The sequence below is a fragment of the Aotus nancymaae genome, unplaced genomic scaffold (assembly GCF_030222135.1).
Source record: "Aotus nancymaae isolate 86718 unplaced genomic scaffold, 86718_ANA_hifiasm-v0.15.2.pri h1tg000067l, whole genome shotgun sequence".
Classification (NCBI taxonomy): domain Eukaryota; kingdom Metazoa; phylum Chordata; class Mammalia; order Primates; family Aotidae; genus Aotus; species Aotus nancymaae.
In genome coordinates, this window is record NW_026988482.1 from 19,747,633 (window position 1) to 19,767,275 (window position 19,643).

Sequence of the window (19,643 nt, forward strand, 5' to 3'; positions counted from 1 at the left end):
GTGGCGGATGTCTGTAATCCCAGCTACTCAGGAGGCTAAGGCAGAGAATTGCTTGAACTGGGGAGGTGGAGGTTGCAGTGAGCCAAGATCGCACCACTGCACTCCAGTCTGGGTGACAGAGTCAGACTCCGTCTCACAAAAAAAAGACAAAAGATACAAATAATTTCAGTTTTATACTGTGGCTGATTAGTAGGGTTATAATAGCTAGGATTCATTGAGTGAAGGTACCAGGCACTGTGCTAACTTCTTTTGTATATATTATTTTACTTAATTTTCAATATACTCTTTGCAACAAAGATACTAATTTCCCCATTTTGCCCTGTATATGCTATGACCCTCCTACCCAAAATGTGGTCCTCAGAACATCAGCATCACCTGAGAGCTTGTTAGAAATGCAAAATCTCAGGCCCTCACACTGAATCACCTCATGCTGAATCTGAATCTGAATTTTAACAACATCCATAGGTGATTCATATGCACTTAAAACTTTTATGTTCTGTTCTATGGGGTAGGTACCCATATTCCCATTTTACAAATATGAAGACTAAGCCTTGAAAAGGTTCAACTGGCCCCAGACCACACCTAGTAAGTAGTGGAGCCACAGTTTGAACTTAAATGCATCTGATTCCAGAGCCTGCATTATGAACCTTCATGTATCCTGGTTGCCATAGGGAATAGAAGGGAAAAAATACTTTGTGGACCAAAAGAGCTGATGAAACTTTGGGCTTACAGATAAGTTACAGATTTTTCCTGTCCAACATTCTCATTTTCTAGGTAAAAAAAGGGGTTCAGAGAGGTTTTGTGATTTACATCAGATTAACACAAATAAAGGGTGGCAAAATCAGTTCTGGATCCTTTGCCGTCTGATTTCCTGTTTGTTCTCTTTCTGTAATGTGGAAAGGGAACACAAAGGAAAGGAAAATAGCTTCAGTTTATTCCTTAATGGACCAGTAATCTTTCTTGCCACCTTTACAAATTTCCTCCTGATTTTAGTGGCAGTTGTGTACCATTTGGAACTTGGGATAATGTAATTTCTCTTAAAAAGTTAGATAACAATGGAAAGCAATAGATGTCCCTCACCCCTGTACTAAAGAGAAAATATGCTTTGTGTAAATATTTCGTTTTCCCTATGAAAGTAGATAATTAGCTCTATGTTAGTATTTTTCATAATAAAATGTGTGATTCCCAAGTGCCTATTTTACATTTTAAGTGTTCCTACCCTTGTTCCTTTTTTTTCCTTTTTTTGAGATAGGATCTTGCTCTGTTGCTCAGGCTGGAGTGCAGTGGCACAGTCATGCCTTGAATTCCTGGGCTCAAGTGATCTTCCGCCTCAGCCTCCCAAGTGGCTAGGACTACAGATTCCTACCACTGTGCTTAGTGAAGTTTTTTTTTTTTTTCTTTTTTGTAGAAGTGAGGTCTCTCTATGTTGGTCAGGCTGATCTTGAATTCTATCTGCAAGTTACCCTCCAGCCTTCCCAAAATGCTAGGGTTACAAGCATGAGCCACTGTACCCAGTCCTCTCATTTCTTTTCACATGTCTTCCTTTTGCATAGGTGTTGTCTGGAGGATGGAGGAACAGACGTGTGGCATCAACATCAATGAACAGAGAATCCTCTAGGTCTCATGCCGTCTTTACAATTACAATAGAGTCAATGGAGAAAACCAATGACATTGTGAATATACGGACCTCCCTTCTCAACCTGGTGGATTTAGCAGGATCGGAAAGGCAAAAAGATACCCATGCAGAAGGGATGAGATTAAAGGTAAGAATGAAATTATGGTCTTCAACTTATGTGTGAGTTCTTACCAGCTGTCAATACAGTCGTGATGCATAACACTGTCTTGGTCAATGAGAAACTGCATTTATGATGGGGAGGGTCCCTTAAAAGTATAATAGATACACCACATAGCCTATGTGCGTTGTAAGCTATACTATCTCAGTTTGCATAAGTGTATTCTATGATGTCTACAAAACGACAGAATTTCCTAATGGCGCATTTCTTAGAATGTATTCCTGTTGGCCGGGCTCGGTGGCTCACGCCTGTAATCCCAGCCCTTTGGGAGGCCAAGGCAGGCAGATCATGAGGTCAGGAGATTGAGACCATCCTGGCCAACATGGTGAAACCCTGTCTCTACTAAAAAAATACAAAAATTAGCTGGGTGTGGTTGCGCTTGCCTGTAGTCCCAGCTACTTGGGAGGCTGAGGCAGGAGAATCACTTGAACCCAGGAGGTGGAGATTGCAGTGAGCCAAGATTGCGCCACTGCACTCCAGCCTGGTGATGGAGCAAGACTCTGTCTCAAAAGAAAGAAAAAAACACTATCCCTATTGTTAACTGATGCATGACCATACCAAGCTAAGTATTTTGAGGGTGACAAAGAAATAATAAATTGCTCCTATGAGAAATGAACAGTAGTGGGACAGTAAACATAAATGGGATAGGGCAAATCTGTCAGTATCCAAAAATGTTTTAATTCATGACAGAGGGGATATGGGTATAAGAGACTGCAGGGGTCAGAGGAAGAAGGGTGCAACGTGGACTGCTTGTGGAACGTGTGGAAAAGAAGTAGTTCTTGAGTTGTAAAGGATTTGGGTAGGGAGAGAGAAACAGGAAATGCATGCCTGGCAGGGGGGCATCTCAAGGGTTATTGTGGATGCAGAATGCATGTGGCATTTGGCATTTCAGCATGCCTCAATGGATGGGTTGGTTAGAGAGGCAAGTAGGCTCAGATGATCAAGGACCAGGAGTGCCAGACCAAGTTTGTATTCAACTCTGCACACATTGGGAAACACTTAAGATTTCTCAGCAACTAAGTGTTTCATGAAGGAAGCCTACTTTATAGAAACTTAGTCACCTGACCCACTGCTGTTAAGATTTTAGAAGGGAGAGCCCACAGAAAAAGATGACCAGTTTAGTATTTCAGGTGTGAAGGGTTAAGTACCTCGTCCTAGGCTAAGATATTAACAGTGGGACCAGAGGTTCTATGTAATATGTATTGTCAATATGTGTAAATGTATTGTTATATGAATTGTCAATAAAATATGTCTAGATTTGATAGTTTAGAATATACATGGACAAGGGGAGAGGAATTGGAAATTATGACGGAAGAGATCTACTTTTTTCATTAAAAGTGAGGATTTGGCCGGGCGTGGTGGCTCACGCCTGTAATCCCAGCACTTTGGGAGGCTGAGGTGAGCAGATCGCGAGGTCAGGAGTTCAAGACCAGCCTGGCCAACATGGTAAAACCCTGTATCTACTAAAAATACAAAAATTAGCCTGGCATGGTGGTGCGCACCTGTAATCCCAGCTACTTGGGAGGCTAAGGCAGGATAATTGGTTGAACCTATGGGGAGGCAGAGGTTGCAGTGAGCCAAGATCACACCCCTGCATTCCAGCCTGGGTGACAGAGTAAGACTCTGTCTCAAAAAAAAAAAAAAAAAGAGGATTTGAGCTACCTGACCTACCTCTGAGGCAGTTTCAGACAATCTAAAACTCATATTTCTTTCTTTTTTCTTTTTCTTGTTTTTTTTGAGACAGTCTCACTCTGTCACCCAGCTGGAGTGCAGTGGCGTGATCTCAGCTCACTGCAATCTCTGCCTCCCAGGTTCAAGCAGTTCTCCTGTCTCAGCTCAGCATCATACCCGGCTAATTTTTTGTATTTTTAATAGAGATGGGGTTTCGCCATGTTGGCCAGGCTGGTCTTAAACTCCTGACTTAGGTGATCCACCCACTTTGGCCTCCCAAAGTGCTGGGATTACAGGCATGAGCCACTGTGCCCAGTTTAAAGCTCATATTTCTATTGAGATATGAGGCATAATTAAAATAGCATATAGACTGAGCATGGTGGTTCATGCCTATAATCCCACTTGGGAGGCTGAGGTGGGAGGATCCCTTGACCCTAGGAGGTTGAGATTGCAGTGAGCTGTGATTGTGCCACTGTGCTCCAACCTGGGTGACAGAGTGAGACTCTGTGTCCAAAAATAAAAGCATATGTTTATAATAGGACATATATCAAGTCTGTTCTAAAATGCTTTAAATATATTAATTCATTTAACCTTCCCAACAACTCTGGGAAGTAGGTGCTATTATTCTTTCTATTTTACAGTTAAAGAAACCAAAGTCACACAGCTAGTAAGGTTAGAGCTGAGATGCAAACTGAGGTGCTACAGTACTCTCAGCCATGCCACCAGCCACCTTTCTGATTTACTGAATGATAACAACAGTGACTCTGAATTCAGCACATCTTGCATTTTTGACTTTTTCTCTTTTTTGTATGCTCCTACCACTGCAGACCCAGTTTTTAAAATATACTACCTACAGTGAAAATCCAATGTAACATATTTAGCTTACTTTTTCCCCCTACCAAACTTCTGTTTTAAAGGAGTTTTTATTATCCTTTACAGAATTAAACTGAATATTCTCCTCAAATAAGTTCATCAGTGGCTTTGGGGGCTGTATGGGTGAGTTATTAGGCATTATACCCTTAAATATTTTAGCATAAAAGGATTGAAAAAAGTACCTATTAATACACTACTCTAAGTTTTCTTTCCCTATTTTTTTCTGGTCTTTATCTCTACCTATAGGTCAATTTTAAACTATTGTAAGTGTAAAATGACATTAATTTCTTTTCTTTGCATTATTTTTGTATTTGTCTTTTTGTTGCTATTGTTTTTGAGACGGAGTCTCGCTCTGTTGCCCAGTCTGGAGTGCAGTGACACGATCTTGGCTCACTGCAACCCCCGCCTTCTGGGTTCAAGCAATTCTTCTGCCTCAGCCTCCCAAGTAGTTAGGACCACAGGTGTGCATCACCACACCTGGCTAATTTTTTGTATTTTTAGTAGAGATGAGGTTTCACCATGTTAGCCAGGATGGTCTCTGTCTCCTGACCTTGTGATCCACCTGCCTTGCCCTCCCAAAGTGTTGGGATTATAGGTGTGAGCCACTGCTCCTGGCCCTGTTGTTTTTGAGACAGGGTCTCAACCTGTCACCCAAGTTGGAGTGCAGTGGTACAATCTCAGCTCACTGCAACATCCACCTCCCAAGCTCAAGTGATCCTCCCACTTCAGCCTCCCAAGCAGCTGGTACTACAGGCGTGTGCTACCATGGCCGGCAGGTTTTTTGTATTTCTTTGTAGAAAGGGGGTTTCGCCATGTTGCCCAGGCTGGTATCCAACTCCTGAGCTCCAGCATTCTGCCCGCCTTAGCCTCCCAAAGTGCTGGGATTACAAGCGTGAGCCACAGTGCCCAGCCTGTGTTTGTCTTCTAATAATAAAATTATAGTGTACATCAAATAGGAAAAGGTTAGGGGATAATTCAGCACTTCTTTTGTTTGTTGAATAGTTGTTCTTTATTAACATTGTCCTTGACTTGCCTTTTCATCCAAAATTATCCTCTGCTAGATATATTTTCATTCAAAATACCCGAGTAACCAATATACCTAAATTTTTTTTCTTTTCTATCAACACCTTAGGAAGCAGGTAACATAAATCGATCGCTGAGCTGCCTGGGCCAAGTGATTACCGCACTTGTCGACTTGAGTAATGGAAAACAGAGACATGTTTGCTACAGAGACTCCAAACTTACCTTCTTACTACGGGTAAAGTAGATCCTTGGGTTCCTGGGCTCCTTTTGGTTATGCTAAGGTTGCTAGTGGGACAATCTCTCAGCCTTGGTGGCAAGAGTGTACATTTTCTTTGCTTAAAAAGATCTTGTGATTTCTCACCTGAAAACGTGTCCATTCCTATCATTAAATAGGATTCCCTTGGAGGTAATGCCAAAACAGCCATAATTGCAAATGTTCATCCTGGATGCAGGTGTTTTGGGGAAACCCTATCAACACTTAACTTTGCTCAAAGAGCCAAGCTGATTAAAAACAAGGTAAAATACTGGCATATACTTCATTAAATAAATGAGAAAAATACTTAAGTTTGCAGTATGCTTTTTTTGTGATTGCCCTATTATTAACATTAACTTGTATTTATTTCTCTGTAAAAGCTTCTCTCACTGTATGCACTATTTTATCTTTTCTACCCTTCTATATCACACATGTATTAAGAGACCTAGGTTAGGTCTGTGGTTGTTATTGTTTGACTAGTTTTTTCCCTTTTTTTTTGAGACGTAGTCTTGCTGTGTGTCACCCAGGCTGGAGTGCAGTGGCACAAACACAGCACACTCTAGTCTCAACTTCCTGGGTTCAAGAGATACTCCTTCCTCAGCCTCCTGCATAGCTGGAATCACAGGCATGTAGCACTATGCCAGGCTAATTTTTTTTGTTTTTTTGTACAGGCAGGGTCTCACTTTGTTGCCCAAGCTGGTCTCAAACTCCTGGGTTCAAGCAGCCCTCCTCCCTCCTCCTTTCAAAGTGCTGGGATTACGGGTGAGCCACTGTACCCAGCCGACAAATTTTTTCTTAAGGGAAAGCAAATTAAGTGTGTGAGTCTTTCCTCCTGCCAACAACCAATCAATCAGTTCTGCAGCAGACATCAGCTGGGTGTCCTCTGATTCAGTTCCATTCTGACACTATATACCTGGAGATAGGGAGAGGTCTCACTGGTTAAATGCTCAGTCCTGCAAGACTGACCCTGACTTCTGATGGCAATTGCAAGCCCCAGCTTGTCCTATCTGTGCTTTCAGACCAACTGCCTGTAAATCAGGAGGTCCATGTTGCCCCTTTTCCTGGGCAAATCAGAAGACTATAGATCTAGTCATATGTTTTATTTCCTTGGACTATGGAGTATTAGTAATATGAGAAGGAAAAAATCATTAGAGCTTCTTGACCCTGTCTCTTAAGATTTACTAGAAGTCTTTGGAGATTATAGAACTGCAGCAACGGTTAGAATTATGATGTCACTGATGGGACAGTGATGTCAGAAGCACAGTAGTACCTTGTAATGAGGCTGGCCATAAGAATCAGAAACAACTTGAAATGGCTGCTTAACACATAAAACAACAAAACCAAGAGCCTTCTGCTAGTCACTCTCAATGGCAAGCCCTGCTGCAGCCTATCAGTGGAAAGTGCTAGAGGATCTGGGACTTGTTTAAGGATGTGCTGTTTAAATGTTTCCCAGTGAGCAAATTGGGCCTACAGCAAGAATACAGAAGACCTTGGGGCTGTCACAGGCTGTTTTTTCCTTGCTGGAGTATTGGGTATTTCACAGCTGAGTCCTCTGACCTGGTTGGTACTCAGCTGTTGGCACTCGTTATCACCCTTTAGGTTTTGTTGACCTTTTTAAAACTTTATTTTTTTTTAGGCCAGGTGTGGTGGCTCACGCCTGTCATCCTGGCACTTTGGGAGGCCGAGGCGGGTGGATCACCTGAGGTCGGGAGTTTGAGACCAGCCTGACCAACATGGAGAAACCCTGTCTCTACTAAAAATACAAAAAATTAGCTGGGCATGGTGCCGCATGCCTGTAATTCCAGCTACCTGGGAGCCTGAGGCAGTTCAATCGCTTGAATCCGGGAGGTGGAGGTTGCGGTGAGCCGAGATCACACCATTGCACTCCAGCCTGGGCAACAAGAACGAAACTCTGTCTCAAAAAAGAAAAAAATACATTTTTTTAATTAATAAACTTTATAGCAGTTTTAGGTTCACTGCAAAATTGAACAGAACCTACAGAGAGATTCCATATATTCCCTGTCACCATATATGTGTGACCTCCCTCACTCGTGACATCCCCACAGTGGCACATTTTGTTTGGGAGCCCTTTAGCCTTTTAGAAGTTGTCTTAAAGAAGACATTTCTTTAAGAAAATGAAGATATCATTTAGTGTGGTTAAAAAAAAAAATGGAAGTGTCAAACCAACCCCTCCTTCCAAGAGGGCTATTAAAAAATAAAGATTGGATTCCTCTGGGGAAGGTTGGTTCTGCCGAGCTCAAGCCAGCCCTGCACAGTCACCACACACTTAGAGGCTTGGCTCCTTTCCTGTAGGGAGCTAGGAAAGAGCGGAAATGATACTCATTAGGTGTTTGCTCTTCTCCATTGGGAGGGTGGGGAAAGGCTGTTGTTCTCAGGGAAGGGAGTGTTAGGTGAACACACCCGGATCCTAAGTGTGACCCAGCCTAACAGCTCAGGGCTGGTCAGCTGCGGGGAAGAGAGCCCGGCTGAGGCTGTCTCTCTCTGGTTCCAGGTCTGAAGGCACAAGAAAAGGAATCTTCCTCCCCATTCGAGCATACTGTAATTCCTGTGGCCTTTTGACTATTAGGTGGTCATGAAGTTTTGTTTGATGTTAATCACTACAAATCATACCAAGCAAATGTAAACACAGAACTATACTACTCAAAAATCATTATTTAATGCTTTTTAATTCTTGAACAGGCAGTAGTAAATGAAGACACCCAAGGAAATGTGAGCCAGCTCCAAGCTGAAGTAAAGAGGCTCAAAGAACAACTGGCTGAGCTTGCTTCAGCACGGACACCACCAGAAAGCTTCCTGACCAGAGGTAGGATGAGTACACTGTCCTTTATCTTGGGGAAGACTGTGTACAAATAATAGTTTAAGAGCCCTTGGTGATAGACACACACAATAAGGCAACACAGCTTTTTCCACAAGTATCTCTTTCTGCTTATTTCTCCTATATAGGAACATAGTGCTTTGTTTGTAATCAGATACAGATACCATAGGCAGTGAGTTCTATGAGATATGGTAGAAGGACGAATTAAAATAATTTTTAATAATCCATAAGTGCTAAAAAGAGATTAATTTCTTTTAGATCTGCTTCTCCATAGCATATGTAATCTATATATGTTTACTATAAGATAAGAGAGACTTATTTTTCTTCAAAGAATAGCTAGTGGAGAATTAATTAACTGGAAATCCATAAAGCCAAGAGGGTGAATTATTAATAGATCTAAAGAGGAACTTATTTTTCTTTGAAGAACAACTAATATGTGGAATGGTTAATTTGAAATCCATGATCTGGTGATGACAGTCTCTCCCTCTTTTTTTTTTTTGAGATGGAGTCTCACTGTGTTGCCCAGGCTGGAGTGTAGTGGCACAATCTCGGCTCATTGCTACTTCTGCCTCCCGGGCTTAAGTGATTCTCCCACCTCAGCCTCCCGAGTAGCTGGGACTACCAGCACACACCACCACGCCCAGCTAATTTTTGTATTTTTAGTAGAGACAGGGTTTTACCGTATTGGTCAGACTGTGACCACCGCTGGCCTCGGCCTCCTAAAGTGCTGGGATTACTGGTGTGAGCCACCACGCCCGGCCACAGTCTCATTCTTTTAGATTAGTTGAGAGCAAGCAATTAAAGGCTATCTGTTCTCTTGGTTTTGAAATGTGTTAAATATCTTTTTTCTTCTTCCCTTTCTTACTGGATCAATTACAGACAAAGAGAAGACTAACTATATGGAGTATTTCCAGGAAGCAATGCTATTCTTTAAGAAATCTGAACAGGAAAGGAAGGTAGGAAATGGAATTAGTAATAAAGGAGATTCAGGATAGTTTAGGTTTTCATTATGTGGTTTTAATTGCCTTACTAAGTGAAATAAATAATATCAAGTAAATAAAGAAAGTAATGGAAGGCTATGAAAAATCTAATTTTGTTTTTAAGATTAAATTTGAAGTTAGTATTTGTTGCTGGGCTTATGAAAATTTAGGGAAGCTGAATTATTTTTCATGTTTAACCAAATTATGAATTTCTTTAAGTCTCTGATAGAAAAAGTTACCCAATTAGAAGACCTCACCCTCAAAAAGGAAAAATTTATTCAGTCTAATAAAATGATTGTCAAATTCCGAGAGGATCAAATAATACGCTTGGAAAAGCTTCACAAGGAATCCCGGGGAAGTTTTCTGCCTGAGGAGCAGGATTGTTTGCTCTCAGAGTTAAGGGAAGAGATTCAAACTCTGCGAGAACAAGTGAGTATAGGGCATCTATAATATTTCTAAAAATAGGGCCGGGCACGGTAGCTCATGCCTGTAATCCCAGCACTTTGGGAGGCCGAGGCGGGTGGATCACGAGGTCAAGAGATCGAGACCATCCTGGTCAACATGGTGAAACCCCATCTCTACTAAAAATACAAAAAATTAGCTGGGCATGGTGGCGCGTGCCTGTAATCCCAGCTACTCAGGAGACTGAGGCAGGAGAATTGCCTGAACCCAGGAGGCGGAGGTTGCGGTGAGCCGAGATCACGCCATTGCACTGCAGCCTGGGTAACGAGCGAAACTCCGTCTCAAAAAATAAAAATAAAAAAAAAATAAAAAAAGTTCTAATGTAAATTTGTCACCAAGTACTTGTTCTTTAATGCAATAGAAATTGTTGTAAATGAATTCTACCGACAGTGTGATTGCATAAATCCTTTACCTGCCTTTTCAAAATAGTTTTAAGGGTAAGAGTAGGGAAAAAGGAAGAATTTGTGGTGACGTCACTACATAGTATGCAACTCTAGCAGGCCACGCAGAATTTCACCCCATGGGCAGTTGTGGTTATCTGAGTCAGTAGCCTCTTCAGAGTTGTGCCTTTTAAATTTTTTGTTGTTGGTACATTGTGGAAAAAAACCAAAATCTCTTCTCAGCTTCTTGTTTCTCTCTCCAGAGTTTTTAATGAACATTCAAACTAATATGGGTGGATGGATATTTTTACTTTTGTTTCTCCTATACATTTTTCTGTGCTTTGCTTTTTTCGGTTAATCTTGGTCAACAAGATTCATTTGATCCTTGTTCTTTTCTGTGTGTTGATTTAACTAGTCTCCTTTGCATGAAAAGCCTTCCATAATGTATACCCTTGTGCTTACCTCCTTAGGCGGGTGAACATTTCAAGAGTCTAGACGCCAAATGAGAGTAGCAGAGTTACAGGACATGCGTATTTTCAAACTGATCACAAATGCCAAGTCGCTTTCCACGGTGGTTGCAGAAGGGCACCACCAGCAGTGCATGGGCACACCTAGTTTTCTAATGGCTTTTTAGAGGAACTAATTCACTAAGGAAATGTTTGTAAATATATAATGCATGTTATTCTTCTGTGTCACAGATAGAGCACCATCCCAGAGTTGCCAAGTATGCTATGGAAAATCATTCCCTCAGGGAAGAGAACAGAAGACTGAAATTATTAGAGCCTGTGAAAAGAGCCCAAGAAATGGATGCCCAGACCATTGCAAAACTAGAAAAAGCTTTCTCTGAAATAAGTGGCATAGAGAAAAGTGACAAAAGTAAGAAATGATTGTTGTATATAAGGCCATATAGGAAGGGGCTGTTAAAGAGCATTTGTAGTACTTTGTGACTAGGGTCTTCATTTTAGCCTCCAGGCCTGCTGTGCTAATGTCTTATATACATATTTCTTTTATGTTATAAAAAGGCATTTACTAAACTTTTTTTCCTCAAAAATCACAGAGCATAAACTATGTAAGCTAACAGATATAACAAGAAAATACTCATTGTATTTCTGTTTTATTGATAAAAAGATTGATTCAGATAATACAAATTTTTATTAAATTTTCCTGTTTAAAGTATTTGAAATGAAAAGTGCTTAACTAATCAAACATGAATAAACATAGAGTATATCAATCCAGTTAGGTCTGTGCAATGTAAGAGATGCAGAGAGGTCAGACTGATCATCCATCCAGCACAGTGTTTGGGTCCTGATGTTGTGGTTACCAGTGTACTCACTCTGTTGTTACGTGTTACTTTCATGAGTTTCACATACTATGTGAAAAGTGGTTTAGTTAATACTAAATCTGCCTTATAGGCTTGACAGCTGTTGGTGTTAATGCCCTGGGATTTAGTAACAAAGTCTGTGTTTGCCCAGTATTAGAGGTAATATTTTCATGGTCTTTTATCATAGACTTGGCATTTGTTTCATTTTAGGTTGAAATTGAGAAAGTTCTAATCTTTTTTCTTTTCTTTTCTTTTTTTTTTTTTGAGACGGAGTTTCGCTCTTGATACCCAGGCTGGAGCGCAATGGCGCGATCTCGGCTCACCGCAACCTCCACCTCCTGGGTTCAGGCAATTCTCCTGCCTCAGCCTCCTGAGTAGCTGGGATTACAGGAACGCGCCACCGTGCCCAGCTAATTTTTTGTATTAGTAGAGACGGGGTTTCACCATGTTGACCAGGATGGTCTCGATCTCTTGACCTCGTGATCCACCCGCCTTGGCCTCCCAAAGTGCTGGGATTACAGACTTGAGCCACCGCGCCCGGCCTCTTTTTTCTTTTCTACATTCATAAAGAAGACTGTCTCTTTGCTTTTTAAAATTTCATTTTTTTAAACCTTCCATTCTGTTATGACTGAATAAGTTTCAGAGTAACTGGGTTAGGGAGAGACTAAGATATTAGATGCAAAATTACTATCCGGTTTTCTGGTTTTTTTTGAGACATAGGTTTTCTGTTGTTTTTTGAGAAGGAGGTTTTCTGTTGTTTTTTTCTCACTCTGTCGCCTAGGCTATAGTGTGATCTCTGCTCACTGCAACCTCCACCTCCCATGTTCAAGCAATTCTCTTGCGTCAGCCTCCCTCCTGGAATTACAGGCACACACCACGCCTAGCCAATTTTTATATTTTTGGTAGAGATAGAGTTTTGCCATATTTGGCCAGGCTGGTCTTTAACTTCTGGCCTCAAATGATCCACCGGCCTCGGCCTCCCAAAGTGCTGGGATTACAGGTGTGAGCCACCATGCCTGGCTTAGGTTTTCTGTTTTATCTAAACTACTTTTCCCTACAATGCCCTTTATTTTGTTGACCATTTTGTTTTGGGCCCTATAATACCTTGACTTACTCTCTTCGGAAGATACTAATGTCTGGATTTCAGCAGTTTCTAAACATTTATCATTCTGTAAACAACTTTTACATGATATTTCCCCACACTGAAACTCAGTGGACTCTCTTCAACATAGTCTTCTAAGCATTTTCTGAAAATTAATATTTTCTACCTGGCAGATGATACTGGGTTCTTACAACCTGCTGCCTTGCTATTTGTTTACTTTTCTAAATAATTCCTTGGCTGTTAACATTAGCGGCTACTTATTCCTGCAAGATTCAATGGCTGCTGTTTCTCCAGCTAGTATTAGGCCTGCCATACATTTGTCATTGTTTGTTCATTCTCATAATGGAAAAGGTGTTGTCTTAACTGTGCTTCTCCATCCTGTGGCTTCTGCTTCTTAAACATGACTTCTAATCCCCTTTGGCACACTGCATCACATCCTATGCCTTCTGCTTAGTTATAAGCTTTTGTATTTTAGGGCTCACCTTCCAACCCACTTCTAATTTTTCCTCCTTGTGGCCCAAATTTGATAACTGACAGGGAACTTAGAAAATGTGTCCTGTTATTTTTCTTTTTCAAACACTGAAGTTGTAAAGCTAGGGATGGTGGCATGCATCTGCAGTCCCAACTACTTGGGAGGTTAAAGCAGGAAGGTCACTTGAGACCAGAATTTGGGGCTTTACTACACTATGATCATGCTTGTAAATAGCCACTGCTCTCTAGCCTGGGCAACAAAGTGAGGCCCTGTCTTAAAAAAAAAAAAAAAAAAGACTTAGATTATTTTCTTATTAACAGATCAGCAAGGATTTTCTCCTAAAGCTCAGAAAGAGCCATGTTCATTTGCAAACACTGAGAAGTTAAAAGCACAACTCCTGCAAATTCAGACAGAGCTGAATAATTCAAAGCAAGAATATGAAGAATTCAAAGAACTTACTAGGTAAAGTCTAAATATACATGCATGCACACTTATTTTCTTTTAGTGTTCACTTGCTGTAGTGTTAATATTGATCATTCAGTTGGGCATTTTACTTTAAATATTAAAGTCTCATAGTAGCAACTACTTGGACATGAAGAAAAAGAGCATGCTTCTAGCTCTTTACTAATATATTTAATGCACTAGGTGTTTTAAGCAGATTTGTCCTGTTGAGATGAGTGTCTATTGAACTTACATAGTAAATTATTTAAATTTAAATTTGTTAATCAGAGTTGGTAAGATTTTTAAGAAGTTTAGGTTTGTTAATATTCCTACTTGATGTTCATTATGTAAAAGCAAAAATAAATCACATTCATATTATAACTAAGATAAATCTTACCTTAAAATGTAAACAAATGTTTGGTTCAGAAATGACATATCACCTATGGTATCATCATGGACTATCTGGACTTTTGAATTTGAGCTCTACCATTTACTAGTTGAATCCCTTAAACAGTCATCAGTCTCTGAGCTGTAGTTTACCGAACTGGAGAATGAAGGGACTAATCTGAGAGAATAGAGAATATTTCTGACTTAGAGATAACTATAAAGTTATGCGAGAGCATAAACTGTAAAGTACTCTATAAATGTTTGACATTACTTATTACATGAAATACTTGGTTTTACAATATCTCTTAGGAAAAGGCAGCTAGAATTGGAATCAGAGCTTCAGTCTTTGCAAAAAGCGAACCTTAATCTTGAAAACCTTTTGGAAGCAACAAAAGCCTGCAAGCGGCAAGAAGTTTCTCAGCTGAATAAAATTCATGCTGAAACACTTAAGGTAGGTCATATGAACAATACTTCCACCTTAAATCAGTGCTATGTCATTTTATTAATAATGGAGAGAGTCTGCATGGTCTATCTCCAGACACAGATGACATCCCTTGCAGGGAGTTAACACCAGTGTCACACTGGTCCTTGGGTTCTGATGTATTCCCCCAGTGGTAGGGTGGGGTAGGAAAGAATTCAGCATTTGGAATCAAATTCGAATGTGCTGCTAACTTTAGGCAGGGTTTCCTAACGTCTGAGCCTTATCTTTCCTTTCTCTAAATTCGGGATAAAGGTAATCTACTTGCAGAGTTTTAGAGCACTAAATGAAATAAATAAGCTGCCTGGTACCTGGCAGATATCAATACAATGGCAGCTGTTGCTACAGTGTAACACGTCTTCAAAGCTTTCAGCAGAATAGAAACTCTAAAAGGCAAAGGCCACTAAGGGATCACAGGTGCCACTGGAAATAACAGGAGAGGTTTTTGCCCTAAATAACCACAGCCCTCATAAAAGAAAAAAAAAGGGTGAACATCTGAGAATGAGGAGAGAGAAGGGAAATATGCAAGGAAAACAAAAGGTTGAGGAGGTGATGCTGATGATGGTGATTTCAGCTTTTGTATCAAATTCTCTGAAGGTTAAAAAAAAATTACCTTAGCTGGATATAGCGGCACAGGCCTGTAGTCCAAGCTACTTGGGAGGCTGAGGCAAGAAGATTGCTTGAGCCCAGGAATTCAAGTCCAGCTTGAATTCAAGTTCTTTTCAATAAAAGAAAGAGAGAAGACAGAAAACCTTTCTTTATATGTCTTAAAATATAAATAGATGTTTATTTATAATGATTGTTTTTAGTAGTGGTGCTTTTTGTATCACTTAATGGAAAACTAAGTAATTGTATTAATTTGAATAGGTAATTTATGTGACTGAAATAATACTGTAGCCTCTTAGCACAATAGAATTATGGAGCTTGTTAACACCATGGCCTTCTAGTTCCTACGTCTTTCTTTTATAACTGAGCTAACAGGACTCAGAGGATTAGAAGGTTTGCCAAGAGTGGCGTAGCAATTCAGAGCCTTTGTTGTTGTTGTTTTAGCTGTACAAGTACTATATGAATACATTCTCTTTGTTTAAAAGAAATATACATATTTCAAGTTATGGTTAAAATTCCTTTTCAGCATTACTGCCAATCTGGATCTAATCTAGTCCTTTATTCCCCCATCCCTGGAGATAGTTTAATCTTTTTTCTTAGCATTTTTATACTGTAAATACATAGAGACTGAGAAACCACATAAAATTGTTTCCTAGATTGTTTATTGTTTTGCCTTTTTTTTTTTTAAGTCATTCTTCACATGTTATTCCACAATATGCTTTTCTTAACTCAGGGATATGCCTTGGATCTTTCCACATTAACGGGTACCTCAGGCCTCATTTGGATATGAGGCTTAAGGAGTATGAGCTTCATACCAGTTAATGTGGAAAGATCCAAGGCATATCCCTTGAGGGATAGGAGAATTATAGAGCTTGAAGCACCATGAGGGAGGGATATGGTGCTCATTTTAACCCTAGGTTTCTATGGCTTTGGTAGACGGTTTCCAGTGCAAGCATTTTCTGGGGGTGGATTCCATTAGAGGAGAAGTGGTCATTTTAGGATGTCTTAGCGTTGGTGTGAATCAAGCTGAAGCTCCCTCGCAGTGTCTATACCCTGTGCCTTCCCAGCATGGACGCACTCCTTTCCCAGCACTGTCCACAGGAACTGACATTGTCAGGCTTGTTAATGTTTGACCATCTGATGGGTAAAAAAATAGGGTCTTGCTGTTAAGGTTTTAATTCTCATTTCTCTGATTTCAAATATCTTTTCATATGTTCGTGTCCATTTGTATATCCTTTTCCCTGAAAAAAAAAAAAAGAGCCCATTTTACTATTGGTTGTTTATATTTTTCTTCAGATTTTGTTTTTATGTAATAAGCATTTGTTTGTTGGGTATACTGCCAATATATTCCTCCATCATGTTGCTTGTCTTTCATCTTTACATGTGATACTTTTGTTATATAGAAGTTTTCTATTTTTTATGCTCCAAGAATGTTAAGAAAAGAAAAAATGTTTTATATTTTTGATGTAGGCAGGTTTATTGACCTTTTATCTTTATGAGTTTCTTGCGTTTAATTTTGCTTTTACATTGAGGTGTTTGTGTATCTGCTATTTTTCTTTCAAATGGTATGAGAAAGGGATTTAATTTAAAAAAAATACAGCTAGGCTCAGTGGCTCACACCTGTAATCTCAACACTTTGGGAAGCAGAAGGGGGAGGATTGCTTGAGTCCAAGAGTTCAAGACCAGACTGGGCAACATAGTAAGACCCTACCTATGCCAAAAAATAATTTTTTTTAATTAGCCAGGTTTGGTGGCATGCACCTTTGGTCTCAGCTATTCCTGATACTTGAAATTTCCATACAAAAATTGTTGTATTTCTGGGCTGGGCATGGTAGCTCATGACTGTGAGCTAGCACTTTGGGAGGCCAAAGTGAGCAGATCACTTGAGGCCAGGAGCTTGAGACCAGCCTGGCCAACATTGTGAAACCCTATCTCAACTAAAAATACAAAAATTATCTGGGCGTGGTGGTGTGTGCCTGTAGTTCCAGCTATTTGGGAGGCTCAGACATGAGAATCACTTGAACCCAGAAGATGGAGGTTATAGTGAGCCAAGATCATGACACTGCACTCCAACCTGGGTGATAGAGCAAGATTCTGTCTCAGAAATAATAATAATTTTATTTCTGGATTTTGTATTTCTTCCCAGTGTTCTATTTGAATGTACATAAGCTAATAATGTACTATTTTAATATAATTTACTGTAATGTAATGTGCTATTTTAATGACCATACTCCCATACCCTTATGTATTTTTATATCAGATGGGGAAGTCTCCCTAATTTGTCCTTTTATTTTTTATTTTTGAGAGACAGGGTCTCAATCTATTACCCAGGCTGGAGTGCAATGGCGTGATAATAGCTCACTGCAACCTAGAGTACCTGGGCTCAGGGGATCCTCCTGCCTCAGCTTCCCAAGTAGCTGGGACTACAGACCTGGGACACCACGCCCAGCTAATTAAAACAGTTTTTTTTTGGTAGAGACAGGATCTCACTATGTTGCCCAGGCTGGTCTTGGACTTCCAGCCTCAAGTGAGCCTCCTCTTCTCAGCCTCCCAGAGTGTTGGGATTATAGCCATGAACCACCATGCCTAGCTTGTTCTTTTTGTCTTGTCTCTTCTTGTACATTTATTCTTCGTATGAAATTAAATATCAGCTCATTAGGTTTCCTTTTTAAAAACCGTATTAGAATTTTGCTTGGGACTGCAATGAATTGATACATTTATTTCCACGTGGGCATTTTTATGCTGTGTCTCAAGGATACTTTTTCCTTTCTTTTCATGAATAGTATTTCAATTTTATCCTCTCTAGTCACAAAATTATTAAATATGCCCTTTTAAAATATGTGCTAATGTTTTCCATAATCATTTTTTTGCTGCAGATTATAACTACACCAACCAAGGCCTACCAGCTTCGTTGCCGACCAGTACCAAAATTAAGCCCTGAAACAGGAAACTTTGGCTCTCTATACACTCAGAATTCTAGCATATTAGATAATGATATATTAAATGAGCCAGTTCCACCTGAGATGAATGAACAAGCTTTTGAGGCCATTTCTGAAGAGCTTAGAACAATGCAGGTAATGTTTTGTTCTAGAAAAAATTAATAACTAGACATCCATTTAAATAAATTTTCTTTGCTATTTTAATTACTCTTAATTTGCAGTGTTCAAAAGTGCTTAGTATTAAAATCATATCTTTTTAAGTGTGGGTTTAGAAACATTCTTAGCTTAGAAATCAGCCTACTCTTGCTTTTTGTCTCTGCTTTGCAATCTTTAGCAAGCCATTCTTCAATCTCCATGGGCTTTGGTTCCCTAGGTCCAGAACTGGTTTATATAGCACAGTGTTGTATCTGCTAAAGAAAGTTAAAAGAGGCCGGGCGCAGTGGTTCGTGCCTGTAGTCCCAGCTTTTGGGAGGCCGAGGTGGGTGGATCACTTGAGGTCAGGAGTCTGAGACCAGCCTGACCATCAAACTCCGTCTCTACTTAAAAAAAAAAAAAATTAGCCGGGTGTGGTGGCGTATGCCTATAATCCTAGCTACTTAGGAAGCTGAGGCAGGAGAATCCCTTGAACCCAGGAGGCAGAGATTGCAATGAGCTGAGATCACACTACTGCACTCCGCCTGGGTGACAAGAATGAAGCTGCATCTCAAAAAAAAAAAAAAGAAAGTTAAAAGAATCTTATTATAAATCAAATTTTAGGCAACTTTTAGTGTATTTGAAATAATGTGAAATTTGATTATTACAGAATTTTTATGGTTTGGTAATTTTTTAAAAAAGGTTTTCTACTGTGCAGTAACACTTGGAGTGAGCCAGACCACCCCAAATCCCAGTAGTTTGTTCTTTCCAGGCCATAGGAGCCTTTCTGGTGAGGTAACCCCATGAAGCCCTGAGGAAGCCTCTTAGAAGTCTCAAGAAGTATCTACTTAAATGGACCACAGGTGTAAATCTGAAACATTAGAAATCATTTTTCGTATAATAACCTTTTGATATTGTTTTCTGGCTCCAAACAGGCCTTTGAAACGTTTGTTCATAGGAGGTTTTGAATTCGTTGTTTTTTGTTTGTTTGTTTTTTGTTTTTGTCTCTTTAATGCAGAAGAAATGGGGGAATATTTGAGAATTCCATTAAGAGAAATTTTGATGACTGAAGTTTGTGTGTTGCAGGAACAAATGAGTGCTCTTCAAGCCAAATTGGATGAAGGAGAGCATAAAAACCTAAAGCTTCAGCAGCATGTTGACAAACTGGAACATCATTCTACCCAAATGCAGGAGGTGAGACCAAGAGCATAGCCTCTGAAAATGTATGAAGTACCCTCAAATGTTTCCTTGAGGAAACATCCTTGAGAATCTTCAAACATCCTTGAGTATGTATGAGACATACTCAGAGAGTATCACAGAAAGAAAATGTCACACAGCCTTAGTGAAGGCTTATTTGAGTTGTATTCTCTGCCTTGTTACTTAGCATGCTGCTCTGATAATGAGACAGGCATGCATAGTCTGCATCTGGCTGACCTAGTCAATAATGCAAATGGATCTCTTGCTGTGTGTTTAGAAGAAAACAAGATGGACTGT

At 40.0% G+C, this 19,643-nt stretch overlaps 1 protein-coding gene across 1 annotated transcript in view; it reads left to right on the top strand.

Annotated features, from left to right (window-relative positions):
- Window positions 1-19,643, top strand: part of KIF15 (kinesin family member 15) — a 78,759-nt gene that overhangs the window by 31,282 nt on the left and 27,834 nt on the right. The window contains exons 8-18 of the mRNA XM_012470756.3: window positions 1,554-1,763; window positions 5,470-5,595; window positions 5,754-5,876; window positions 8,314-8,437; window positions 9,329-9,405; window positions 9,649-9,858; window positions 10,970-11,147; window positions 13,487-13,628; window positions 14,304-14,445; window positions 17,955-18,152; window positions 19,236-19,343. Coding sequence (XP_012326179.2) covers window positions 1,554-1,763; window positions 5,470-5,595; window positions 5,754-5,876; window positions 8,314-8,437; window positions 9,329-9,405; window positions 9,649-9,858; window positions 10,970-11,147; window positions 13,487-13,628; window positions 14,304-14,445; window positions 17,955-18,152; window positions 19,236-19,343 — 1,638 coding nt within the window. The remainder of the gene's footprint in view (window positions 1-1,553; window positions 1,764-5,469; window positions 5,596-5,753; window positions 5,877-8,313; window positions 8,438-9,328; window positions 9,406-9,648; window positions 9,859-10,969; window positions 11,148-13,486; window positions 13,629-14,303; window positions 14,446-17,954; window positions 18,153-19,235; window positions 19,344-19,643) is intronic.